General features: G+C 28.2%; 1 protein-coding gene and 1 long non-coding RNA gene across 3 annotated transcripts; one reads left to right on the forward strand and one right to left on the reverse strand.

Moving 5' to 3' along the window:
• Positions 1 to 1,159: 1,159 nt before the first annotated feature.
• LOC102660917 (uncharacterized) lies at positions 1,160 to 2,284 on the forward strand. 2 transcript variants are annotated; one of them, XR_414707.4, is made up of 2 exons: positions 1,160 to 1,459; positions 1,764 to 2,284. It is a non-coding gene; the product is annotated as an uncharacterized lncRNA (long non-coding RNA). The 2 variants fall into 2 exon arrangements; XR_005892001.1 differs by lacking the exon at positions 1,160 to 1,459 and adding an exon at positions 1,474 to 1,664.
• A 671-nt stretch (positions 2,285 to 2,955) lies between these two features.
• LOC100306036 (uncharacterized) lies at positions 2,956 to 4,315 on the reverse strand. Its single transcript, NM_001249640.2, has 3 exons — positions 3,977 to 4,315; positions 3,419 to 3,544; positions 2,956 to 3,284 (listed from the first exon to the last, which is right to left on the reverse strand). The coding sequence occupies exons 1-3, from the start codon at positions 4,259 to 4,261 to the stop codon at positions 3,195 to 3,197; spliced, it is 501 nt and encodes a 166-aa protein (NP_001236569.1). The 5' UTR covers positions 4,262 to 4,315; the 3' UTR covers positions 2,956 to 3,194.
• Between the last annotated feature and the right edge of the window lie 9,324 nt (positions 4,316 to 13,639).

A 13,639-nucleotide genomic window follows, 5' to 3' on the forward strand; every position in this document is an offset into this window, starting at 1 on the left:
AAAGTTATTCTGTAATCTTCATAAAAGGCAGACCAACTTTAACCCGCAATATTAAAGTTTTAGAAATATAGTTATTAGTGTTCAAATTGAGTACTTATATTGGTGTGGTACAAAAACATCACGTTAAAGAAAATAAAATTTTCTTACTTTTAATTAAAAGCTTACACATGCTTACACATGCTAGTGGCAGACATGTCCTTCTTGCTCTAATTAGATATATACCATTGCATGGTATTTAGTTGGGTTCACAACAGAAGTATCGAATGGTAATAATTGGAATAGGGGTGTGTTTATAAATATTATTTGTGACAATTGAAATTCAGAGCATGTTTCGATAAAGTCGCATTATTTATGATTTATTTAATACTTTATAGTAAGTTGGGTCTCTTTAATTAAAATAGGATAGAAAAGGAGATAGAGATTAGTTTCTTCATGTGTTTTTTATATATAAAAATAGTATTATTTTTACTATTCTCGTAATTGTTCTTATCAAACAAAAAAACTTCTAGTATACTACACCGTTTGCTGAATTGCTACATGGTTTACCTTAAGCTTAATTACACAAGCATTCTAACTTTATCACACTATGCTGGAAGTAAATTTTAGTAACGTTTTAATAATAGGGTTTCTTTATCAAAGTGATACAAAAGAAATCGCTCTTCCCAAACAAAAATAGTGCACAGGAAGGTAAGACAGCAGTTCTATAAAAAAAATTGTTAATGTAATTTGTAAGAATGGCAAATAACTATCAAAAGTTAGTCTTTAAAAATTTGTTGATTGAGATGCATTGCAAATTTAACTTGTCAGGGAAAGCAAACTTTGTTGCTTCATTGGTTGACAGAGGTGTCTTGGTGGGAATGGGGATGAGAAGTTAGAGATCGGGTGAGATAGTTAGGTTGCAAGCAAGATCTTTGATGTCTCTGATAGAGACAAAAACAGAGAAGAAAAGTTTAATTTAGAGATAGAACTTAAATTTCACAACTTTTGAGTTTGAAGAAGAGTCTCCACAGCCCAAAGAGATATTGCGGTTGTGAGAGTTAGAAGCGTCAGGTACAGTGGTTACCTCAAAATGAACCGACTTGGTGAAAGAGAATTAGTTGGGTACCAAATAGAAGTTATCTATATATATAAAAAAATTATGTAATGTTGGTAACTGATCGAGACTTGAAGGTATAAAGGAAGAAGAAAATAAATATTGAGCTTTAAAAGCCATAGTTGATAAGGTGAAACTAATTCAGTTGCAAAAAGTAGTTTGCTTTAAGAGAGCATGTGAGTAGTTGGGATAAGGAAGCCATCTTTGAAACCTTTGACATTTTGAAATTTTGATAAAACGTTACATCGTTGCAACTTCCTAGATGGGTTAATTGAAAGATGTAGTGGGCAAAGTGTCTGTGTCCAAAGATTGTATCAGCCAACTAGATGTTGCTAGCTAATGCAAGATTTGTTAGCTGATATATAGGTGCGTTCATGTTGTTTCTGTTTGCGCCAACTATGGTCATGATTATGAAACTGTTGATCACTTGTTTTTGCACTGTCCATTTGGGCACCAAATTTGGAATTGGATCTCCTCTATGTTCTATTGTTGTTTTGATCTTTCCCCCATCCAGAACGTCCTTGCTGCAATTACCTTTTCGTTCTTCTTTATTTAGAAGCTGAGAAATCTTGTAAAATTTTAAAATCTGTCATAAGTTATAATTCAGCCAGTGTTCAGCTTTTTGGTTCTATCTCTTTTGGTTTTATGACTAATTCATTACAAATTTCAGCACTTTGAAGAACTTTTCAGTTAGCAGTCACCCGTGGAAGGCTTGGGTTATCAAACAAGTTTCTTGGAAGCTTCCTGATTATCCTTTTGGATAAAATGTAATACAGACGGTGCAGCTAAGGGGAGTCCTGGTTTGGCAGGTTGTTGCGGATTGTTCATACAGTAAAGGAGTGAATTCAGCTTTCTTTGCTGAGGTAATGGCAGCAATTATTGCAATTGATAAGCCTGTGGAAAATAGATGGGATTTCTTTTGGCTGAAAACTTATTCAAGCTTACTCAAGTGCCCAGTATTACACACATTTATCGCGAAGGAAATGCTTGTGCTGATAAGCTAGCAACTTCTAGGCAAATAATTTTGGTAAACCTTCTTTCCTTTTACAGAGCTCCATAAGTATAGCTGTATAGGCAGGAGCTTCCTTTTTATAGATTCAGATAATTTTGTTTCCTTGGGTTGGGTTTGGTCCCCCAAGTGTTTTGTTCACTTTTTGCTTATCATCAATATATCTTCAAGTTTGTGTGGCATAGGATTAGCAGGGGGTTGGATTGCTAACATAGTTGGAATGTCATCCCCTGCTGTGTTGCTTTAGCTCACTTGTTTTTTTTTTTTTAAAAAAAAAAAAGAAAAAGAAGATAGAATGATAAAAAGCAGCTACATAACTAAACTTTTATTTTATTCTAGGGAGTATAACATATAGAACTTTTGAAAAGTTATCAAAGGTTTTATCACTTTGCTTTTCAACACATTCACACATTCAGTGATTCAGAATCGTTGGATGAAAATCAGATTACTCATTTTATTGGTCAATCAACTTAAAACACACATTTGACAACTGTTTAATGTTCATCTAACGGTTATGTAAGTGTTTATATTTGCGTCGAATGCATGTTTGTCTCTAGATTCACTCGAAATTCTCAGCAGAAGCAAGTATTATTAACTTCACGGTTTACACACGTCCACCACTCTCTGATATCTAATCAAACACCCGGTATAAACACGCTGAGTGCGTGAATGCTTGAAAAAGTGGTTGCCTGGTTGGCCCGTTCCATGATTTGTGATTTGTACTGAGAATATTTCTTAACCGATAATCAGAGACTAATTTCTTTCGAGATGTAAAGATTATCAACCCAATTCTTTGATTTGGTTATGATGTAAAAGCTTACGTGAATTTGGGAAATCAAATTTTAACTTTTTTGGAACGTTCAAACTCCTCCATTTATTGTTAATTCCGCCAAGCAAAACGTATCGCAAAATGTAATTTCAACGAATCAAGAGTAAATAGCCGCCTAATTCACACATTTTCTTCAACAACTAAAATCCAACACCAACAATATAATAACTGAAAGCAATGCAGAAAAATATGGTATATATTCAAGCAGTTAGGTACATCGCAAAGCGAATAATTCGCAGTTGGGCATAAAAGGTTGCCTCCTTTCACCATTTCCAGAAAACATTAGAACCGCACTTGTATTTGTCCTTTCCTTCGCATTCAAGCTCCAAATCGTCACTAAGGAATGGCACTTTCTGCGTAAATAAAATCCCAGAAACGAGAAGGAAAAAAGAACAACAGCATGAGAATTAATTACTGAATTAGAAAAAGGCAAGAGCAAGAGTTAGAATTTGGGAAAGCAAGTGAAATATCAGAGGTAGAGCTAGACCTTTTGTTTGGCAAGATCTTGGCAACCAGTGAAGTTCTCAGGGAACTTGCAACTACCGAATTCCACGGTGTATGCTCTTGCAAAGTTTGCTCCAGTAGTAGCTAACCTCTTCTTGTCATTCAATTCCTATAGCACATAAACTAGTCTACATTATGAAGGCAAAATTAAGGGGAAAAACCCAAATCTTATGCAGGCCAATCACAGAAACAATCAATATATATGAGGATCCTTTGTGTGTAAAAGTATGATAAATATATATTTCATAAAAAAAAATAGACACAGTTTTATTAAAAATAATATATTTTATTACATACAAAATATTTTTTCATACAAATATAAAACATTACTTGTTAGGTTTAATGTTTGAAAAGTTAAAATTTAAAAATTAAAGAAGTTTTAAAAAAGTCAACTAGATAAAGTTGTGCTAAAAGAAATTGAATTTCTTGTTCTCCTTACACTATAGTTGTTTGAATTTTCTTTTGGATCCCCTTCGGCCATGGGCCTCGGGCGGTTGCACCAGAAAACAACCTCAAAATTAAGAGAAGGGGTTGATTATACCTTGTTAGCCTTGCTCCTCTCAAGGTAATCATCAATGATCCCAGCATTGGCAGAAGAATTGGAGGCTGCAGAGATGAAAAGGGTAGCTGCCAAGAGAACAAGGGCACCTCTCCTTCCTTCAGATTCTTTGGCTTTGGGAACTCTGGCCTCACATTTGATCAATGGCAACTTGTAGCCAGAGGATGCAACAGAGGCCACGGAAGTGACCTTCCCATTGAGCTCGGAGCATGCTGCACCAGATATGGCATAGCTACAGGCCAATACGCTAGAGTTCATGCCAGCCATGTGTGGATGGATGCAAGGTTTGTGAGAGTCAAATGAACTTACTTTGCAAGGCCTAAGCTTCGTGGGTTGTTATTGTTAGTATTAGTATTATTTTTTCTTTGGCTTGGCGCTATGGATGATGTGGAGTGGTGGGATGATGGATGTAATTTAAGATTGTGGTGGGCGTGTGGATAAGGTGAGATTGCCTCGCTCCTATTGGCAAATCTTGCTATTCATGCTAGCTGCTTTTCTGGCACTCCAGTTTCTGTGGTGCTTCGAGTTGCAGGACCCACTCAAACATTAGTTTGTTTCACATACAATTGAAAATTTATTAAATTGAGCACAAGTGGTTACTTACTTAAATTACAACACATTTTGTTTCTTTTAATATTAAGTTTCCGAAAAAATGAAGTTTTTGTGATCCAAGAGATATATAACATAAGTTTCCAAAATGGATTTGTAGTAAGTGGCAGAGTCGTTTATTACAAATTATCAGTAATTATTTTTACCCAAAATCTTCTTTCATATCTATAATCTAGGTATTATATTGGTGATGGGTTTCACACATTGAATTTAGAAAGGATTTTACAAGATCACTCGAATTTTATCTTTGTTCATTCCGTTTGAAGAAAGGAAGGATCCCAATAAATAATCAATCTTTCTTTTGGTTGTTGAATCTCTCTTTAATTGACAATGTGTGATATTCTAAATCATCATTCTTAACGGAATAAGGGTAATTTATTTTAATATTATTTAAATTTAATTATTAATAAAAATAATTATTTATCAGACTTTATTTATCTTTTGATTGATTTCTCCTAATAAATCTAAGGGTTGAGACAAAAAAAAATAAATTATTATTTAATTAACAATAATACCACCTATCATCCTATGCATAATAAATAATTATTTAATTTATCAAGATCAATAAAAGTGATTAGAATGATTAATTTGACATAAATTTTAATTATATTTGAAGACTACCCATGTTATGATATTAAACGATTTAAGAGGTGATTATTTTTCAAAAGATAATTTTTCTAACTAATAAATATACTTTGTTTTTTTATAGCTCAATAATTAAACAAACTTTCATAGAAAATTAGGGAATATCATTAATAAATATCACAATTAATTAGGAATAAAAGGAAAATTAACACTAAAGTAATCATTTTTTTCTTATAATTAAAATCAAGGAAATCTTAGATAAAAGATCCAAGGTAAGGTAATAATACGATATCAAGTTTATATGTATAGATAGAGAGAAAAAAGGAGAGAGATCATGTGTGTGTACCATATCAAGTTTATATGTATAGATAGAGAGAAGAAAGGAGAGAGATTGTGTGTGTGTGTCAAAAATTTAAGCTTACTTGTAAATTTTATCATCAACTTTCATGATTTCACAAATTTTACTACTCAATTTTTCTGCATAAATTTTATCATTCAATTTTTTGATTTTTACACATTTTATAATCGTTGACATGTCTAAAAAAATGTTAAAAAATAAATAAAATGACATTGTTTTGTTACCAATGTAATGATAAAATGCGTAAAATTAAAAAAATTGGGTGGCAACATTTGTGAAATAATGAAAATTGAATCATAAAATTCAAAGAAAAATTTAGGTGATAAAATTTGTGAAATAGTGAAAGTTGGGTGATAAAATTTGTGAAAATAAAAGTTGGATGACAAAATTTACAAAATCATGAATGTGGGGTGATAAAATTTGCAAACAAGTCTAAAAATTAATTTAAATTTAGTATTAGTATGATGCAAAATATCAACCCGCATCTATTGATACAAGTAATAACAACTTATATTTCTTAACCAAGTAATCCAGTATCAATATGAAATAAATAATTTTAAAAGAAAAATATTTATCGTGTCCGTTAAGTAATATTTTAAGTTGGATGACAAAATTTACAAAATCATGAATGTGGGGTGATAAAACTTACAAATAAGCCTAAAAATTAATTAAAATGTAGTATTAGTATGATGCAATATATCAACCCGCATCTGTTGACACAAATAATAACAATTTATATTCCTTAGCCAAGTAATCTCGTATAAATATAAAATAAATAATATTAAAAGAAAAATATTCATCCTGTTCGTTTGCTAGGTAATTTTTTTTTTTAAGTTTAAGCTGATAACTTCCCTCTCAATTTTTAAGTACAAAGCCCTTGTCTTATCCAGCTTATATGCATATCTTATGCAAGGTTGGAAATTATCATTAAAATTTCACTTTACCGATAAAAAAGAATTTTTTTTTCCTCTCCATTGTATTTATATAAGCTTGTAGATTCTGGAACTTATGCATAATCTCTCATGTTTTATAAATATGTTATACTTAAATGATAAATCATAGCCTACTACACACAATTGTCAACAATGGTCAATGGTTTATTTTCAGTGTAAAATTGGTAAAAAAAATTATTGACGCAGGTTTTAACATTTATGTCATTTATATATTTCTAAAATCTTAAATAAATTAACTTATATAAAAACTTATGAAAGGAGTATAACTCAATTGGTTAAACAAAATGTGTGATATTGTGTCTAATTCTTATGAATAAAAAAAATTAAATAAAAACTTGAGATTACCCAATATTTATAGAACAATTTTTTTTTAAAATAACAAGAAAGTAACATTAAAATATATATAAAAAAAACAAATTAGTTTCATACATTTAAAATAAGGAGATGGGTCATCGTCCCCTTACCTAGGCCCAGGGTCAGCCCTGTTTTTGCCTCCAACTAATATACCAAGAAAAGTAAAAGAAAAAATAATTTGTCATCCAAAATCTAATAAGACATGAACCTTTCTTGTCTTTGTTTGCTCCGTCTCAAAATTCCTGGCCGCAATCTTCAATTTTCATCCATTGAATGTGAGATCTCGAATCTTCACAAAACCCACTCTCATCTCAATCTCATTGAGTGTAATATTAATTATATAATACTTATTTTGTTACTAAGACTCAATTAATTAATTTATTAAAATTAAATCAAGATTAAAAAAAGTGATTAATTTAGTTGATAATAATAAATTTATCTTAAATTTATAATTTCTTTTAAAATTATTATTATCATTAATATTTCTCTCTTTTAATGGTTTCTTAATATATTTTCTTTCTTATTTTAATGAGAGATATTTTTAATATAAAAATATTCAATAAAAAAATATTATAAATTGAGTCATATAAAAGGAAAAATTTAATGTCCTTACAATCCAATCACTAATTACTATTGAATTAATTTAAGATAATTATTTAAAAAAATCACAAATGATGATTTCTGATTGGATCATTGTAGATCCCTTTTCCTCTAAAAAGAAACAAAAATTATTTTAAATTTGAATCTTACAAGAAGGAACAGGAGAGTATATGTAATAAATTTAATTTATAATATTATTGTGTGCAGTGTATTTATTAATTACATATATTAAATTCATACATGTGTATAATATTAGTTATATATTTTGTTTGACTGTATTGATTATACATTATATTAAATTAATAAAACTGATAGCCACTAAGTTGTTTAGAGTTATGAATTATAGTTAGTTATTGAGTGTAAAATAATTCATGTTGAGAGAAAAAATATTCATTTTATGTGTATTTATAATCCACAACAAAAATTAATCATCGCTTCAAACGGGATTACTTCGTACTAATATCATAATAAAGAAACTATAATATTATTAAATATTTAAATAAATACCACATTAATTAAAGTGTGTGCAATATTAATTATATATCATATTTAGTTAGTATTATAATTAATATTATTTAATAATTAAATACACAAGTGTGTGATTTTGTAATAATAATTTCATTTAATAATAGATTTTTAATATATATCATCATATATATTATTCGAAATAGTTTTTGAGTATATTTATGTATGCCTTAAAAGATAATGGCTGTCCCACAGTTAGACATGGGAAACAAACCTAATACTTTTCTACTACAACGCACCCTTAGATGGATCTCACGTACGACTGAGAAAAAAAATGCTTCTCAGACTTTTTGTACTTGCTCGGTTTGTTGCGTCATATGTGAAATGACTTTTTTTATATCTTAAATTTCAACATCTAATTCAATTAATTAAACAAGTATATGAATATTATAAATTATTTGATATTATGATGAATTTATATGAATAAAAAGAGAAATTTATCATGAATTTTAAACATTATATTAAAAAATATAAAAAATATTTTTTATATTTTAAAATTAAAGCAAATTACTTTGATTTTCCCTCAATTTAGCACTTTTTACATGCCTCCCCGGCTTAAAATTGCATTTTTTTTGCCTATCCTAATCCAATACCGTTAGTGATGATGCTAATTATTCCAAAATTACCCTTAAAATTTAAGCCAACGAAAACTAGGTCTCACTCCTTTCCTTGTGTGTAGCCTCTGAAATTTGAAATCCCCAAATGTATAATAGTGTTAGGGTTTGCCAAATATTTTATTGGTCGTCGTGTTTCTTTATTTGGGAAAGATAAGACAACCTCATCGCCCAAAAGCACCCCAACAGCACCCTAATGTAAAACACAAACTGAAAAAATTACACCTAATCGAAACTACAAATTGCATTTCGCAGGAAAAAATGCATTTTTTTAATCGTGGTTCCAAGCGGATGAAAAAGAATCAAAATGAAAGTGCAATTATGTTAATGTAGAGACAATTCAAGATAAGCCACGAAGTCGACCATGAGCGTCTCGCGTCTTCAATTTTTTTGCGAGAACAAAGGCGTTGTTCCCTTTAACAGGTGCTAGGAGGAAGTTATTGAAGATGAGGGCAAAACTGTCATAAAAAATCATTAAAGGACCATGTGCGACGCACGTGACTAATTTTCATCAACGGAATGAAGACGGTAAAGAGGTGCCAATGTAACGAAGTTACTAAAATAGGAGAGGTTGGTGTAGGGATATTTAATAAAGAAAATACGCATGTAGTAAGCGCTAAATTGAGGAAAGATTAATGTAATTTGCTCTTAAAATTATTACGTAAAAAATTATATTTGATATTTGAAAATATTTAAAATTAAACATTAATTATTCAAGTATATTTTTTATTTGAATAAATAAACGGTGATTAATTAAATAAGAGTTAACAGTAAATAAAAACACTTATTTAATAAAATTGATTATTTTTAACAAAAAATAATATATGTATATATATATATATATATATATATATATATATATATATTCCAATTTATCTAAATAAAATAAGACATTTTTTCAATTTTTATAATTTTATTTGTCTAAACAATATTTTTCTCTCTTATTTCTTTTTCATACACAAAAGGTATCAAAGAGAGCCGCAATTATAAAAAAAAGGAACTAGAATTTAAGATAAATTTTTTACGGAATATAGGCTATGTTTGGCTCAACTTTTTTTTGACTTATAAGTTATTTTTAAGTTAAAGTTAAAAAAAAATATTTAAAATTTAAGTTAAAGTTGTTTGGTAAAATATTTTTACAAAATTTTAATTTTATTTAAAAATGACATATATTAATATAAGGGTTAATAAAATCAATTTATTATATAAAAATATAATAATTCTAGAGAAATTAATAAATAAAAATCATTTTGAATAGTTAAAAAATCACTTACCATCCTAATTAATAAATCCTGATTTTTATAAATTAAAAAACTGATTAAAAACTCCATTAATTTATATTTTTTTTTACTTGAGACCACATTAAAAAACTAATTGGCATAGTATGGTTTGAGAGAACAGTGGTTAGCTACAATATCTCTCCCATTGTGGGAATTCACGGTGAAAAAAATAAAATAAAAGCATAAACATAACATTTTGGGTGCAGCAGACAAGAATCGATCAAAGATCTCCACAAAAGTTTAAAATAAGCTCCATGGAGTAACTTATTTTAAAGCTTCTTATTTGAATAATTTATTCATAAAATTAAGTAGCTTATATTTTTAGAGCTTTTATGAAAAGGGTGTTTGGCTCAGATTCTCATTTTTAAGGAGAAAAAAATAAAAAAATAAGTTGAGTCAAACGCTACCTATAGTCTAATATATTAAAAAATCAATGCTTTATTAAAATTATCAACCACTTAAAAATTATTATGGCATGAATTTTGATAATATTGTATTTATTAATTATATGATACATTTAATAAATATATTATATAATTAATATTTACATACATATGCATTTAATATATTAAATAATGTATTTAGTTAATATTTGGTGGGTAAAAAAATCAAATATTTCATAAAAAATTGTAAAATGTCTTATAAAAAGAACTATCAATTTTTTTTTTCTAAATTGTGCCTTATAAAAAATAATCGAAGGGAGGGTTACACACAATTTATTAATGCAATATTTATATAAATATTAAATAATATGATTTCTCATATTTATTAAATATAATATATAATTAATGCAATAGAAATATAAGTAATACTATTATACTCATGTATATAATTAATATATGTAATGAATACACTACACATAGTAATATTATTAAACATATTTATTTAATACTATATTATATAATTAATATTACACACATACATATGTATTTAATATATTAAATAGTACTAATGTGTGTATTTAATTAATATTTAGTGAGGAAAATTTAATGTTTCATAGGAATTATAACATGCCTGTAAAAAGGACTATTGATTTCTTTTAAATTTTGCCTTATAAAAAGGACCGAAGGAAGTAGTAGCATTACACACATTAATGCAACTAACCAAGATATATAATTATATTCACTAAATATAATATAAAATTAATGAAGTAAAAAAAATATGTAATTAATATTATACACATGCATGTATTTAATAAATACATTGCACACATCACTATTATTAACTATATTTATTAAATGTTCTTTTAAAAAAACTATATGTATTAAATGCAGTCAAACAAAATGGAGTATATAATTATATTAATGTATTATTTATATAAATATGCTCTTTAGTTATGATTTTTTATGAATGTGTTTTGGTGATAAGGATCCAACTATGTTTCAACTGTAAATAGTTATGATTTTTCTCTTTTTTTAATGACTTTTTGTATGTGAATGTGTTTGTACAGTGAGGAGCCAACAAGTTATATAAATGGGACCCCTTTGAAACTAGAATTAAGCTTTTGGGCTTCTGTGAAGCTTTTCTTTCTCCTATGAGAGGCATGTTGCTTTTGCATTCTTACGCAAGTTAAGCCTTTAATTACATGTGCAATGCATTTTCTTATCAGGTGATGAAGGTGACTTATGACAGGTAACCAACTAGTTTATAGTGTAACTTTTTTTCTTGTCTACTTGTACAAATATTATGATGTCTTCACAAACCAAGGCTAACATAGTAGAAACCTATGACAAGTTAAAATAATGCTTATTCGTAAAAGAGGTTTGGAAGGTTTCAGCCACTGCTGGTGTTAGATGTGTAAAGAAAGGTTCGTAAGTACTCTTTGAAGCTTTTGCTTCAAGCAATCACTCAACAAAAAAGTGTGTAGTTAGAAGTAAAAATAGGTCAAGCCACTTGATACGAGCCCATAGCCTAACCCACATCACGCACAGTTCAAGTCAGGCATTTTCCAAAAAAAAATCAGACCAAGACTTTTATCAAAGTCTACTTAGTTAAAAACTTCAAACTCTAGGCCATCCAAAACTTTTTTGGCTTAACATGCCCGCCTATTTAACTAAATATATGTTGCTTTTATTGTTATTATTATTATATCATATTTTTATAATATATTAAAATCTTATGTTTATTTATGTTTTAAAACGTTAAGAATGTTGATCTACATAATAAAAATATGCTTAAGCTTACAATTTTTTTAATGATAAAATTGTTTTATATAGAGGTCTTAGTGCAAAATATATTTTTAAACAAATTATGATAAATGTCAGTTAGACACCTTAAGAATATATTTATACCATATAAATAAGTTAGAATTGATCCTTGTAAAATCTAACATGCATATTTTCAATTTTATTTTGTTGTTAAATAATCATAAAATAGGCCTTTATCATGTTTGTAGATTAAATCAAACTTTTATGTAAGTCAAACTAAATTTTAAAAATGATCTTTGACATGTAAGCAAGTCAGACACTCATAGTTTTAACCAAGGTTAGACTTAGTTCTAGCAAAGTCTAGCTTGACTTAGCATATTTTCATCCCTATTGCACTTAATGAACTTGTGTTACAAAGCTTATCTAAAAATGACCAATGTGTTTCTATTGAGCAAAATGATGAAACTATTAAGAATAAATCAAAAGATTCAAAAGGTGTCAAAGGCGGCTCACTCATTTGATGAAGAAAAAAATGGTTAGTCATATGAAGAGAAAAGATATAAGCATCCAAAAATAATGGAGTTTGCAACATCAAAATTAACCATGTTTGTCATTTAGGCCTTTTGGTAAAATTGTTATTCATCATCATTTTTTATGCAATATTTCAAATTTGAGCTAACTAGAATGTAAGTGATGAATGACTTACGGTTTCTTCTCTTTCATTTTGTTGCTAAATAGTTTTATTTTTATACAACCTTATTGTTTTCCTTAGAAAGTCATCCCAAGGACCTGGAGATTCTTGAACCTATCAAGAAGGTAAACACTTTTTCAAAGATCTATAATAAGTAATTTTGTGTTCTAGGTTCATTATTTTATAAAATAAAATTATTTATTCAAATAAAGTATTATACTGATCATAGTTTGGTGTTATTATGAGAGTCACATCCTCGGATTTTACCACACACTCTTTTCAACCCATGCATACCCATGCATTGGAAACGTTAGTCATGTATATGTATTTCATGTTTATAGTAATATATTTATTGGACCACTTGAGGTAAAAAAAACTTGTTTGCTTTCATATGTATATAATTATGCCCCACAAAGAAGAAAAGAAGATAACTTATGTTATTTTAATCATCCTATTGATGACATATCTTATTTGCTTTCTCGAATTCTAGACTTCTTTAGTAAATTTGACTGGAGAAATTTTTGTATTAACTTGTGTGGACCAATGCTTATTAGCTAACCTCCTAATAAGTCAGGTATGTGAAAAAAATTTATTGTGTTCATCATATGTGTGTTAACATGTTCCCTAAAATGTTTTTTCAGGAAACATAAGCTTTCACCGGTAAATATAATGAACACAAGAAAATTTTATTCATATATATAGCTTTGATATTATGAAGTGAACTAGTAGGCACCAGTCCCTACAAGTTAAGACAATAATTACTCTAGACAAATTTACAAAAAAATTCTTGAAATTGAAAAAGTATGTAAGATATGCCAACAATATGATTAATTACAATAACATAAACTTTCATTATTTGTTCTCCATATATATATATATATATATATATATATATATATATATATATATATATATATATATACCAAATG

Source organism: Glycine max, chromosome 6 (assembly GCF_000004515.6).
Source record: "Glycine max cultivar Williams 82 chromosome 6, Glycine_max_v4.0, whole genome shotgun sequence".
Lineage (NCBI taxonomy): Eukaryota > Viridiplantae > Streptophyta > Magnoliopsida > Fabales > Fabaceae > Glycine > Glycine max.

Coding starts and splice junctions, on each gene's coding strand:
- LOC100306036 (NM_001249640.2), bottom strand. CDS start 4,261: ATGGCTGGCATGAACTCTAGCGTATTGGCCTGTAGCTATGCCATATCT. Junction 3,545..3,976: donor AGAGGAGCAAGGCTAACAAG/GTATAATCAACC, acceptor TATGTGCTATAG/GAATTGAATGACAAGAAGAG. Junction 3,285..3,418: donor AAGATCTTGCCAAACAAAAG/GTCTAGCTCTAC, acceptor TTATTTACGCAG/AAAGTGCCATTCCTTAGTGA.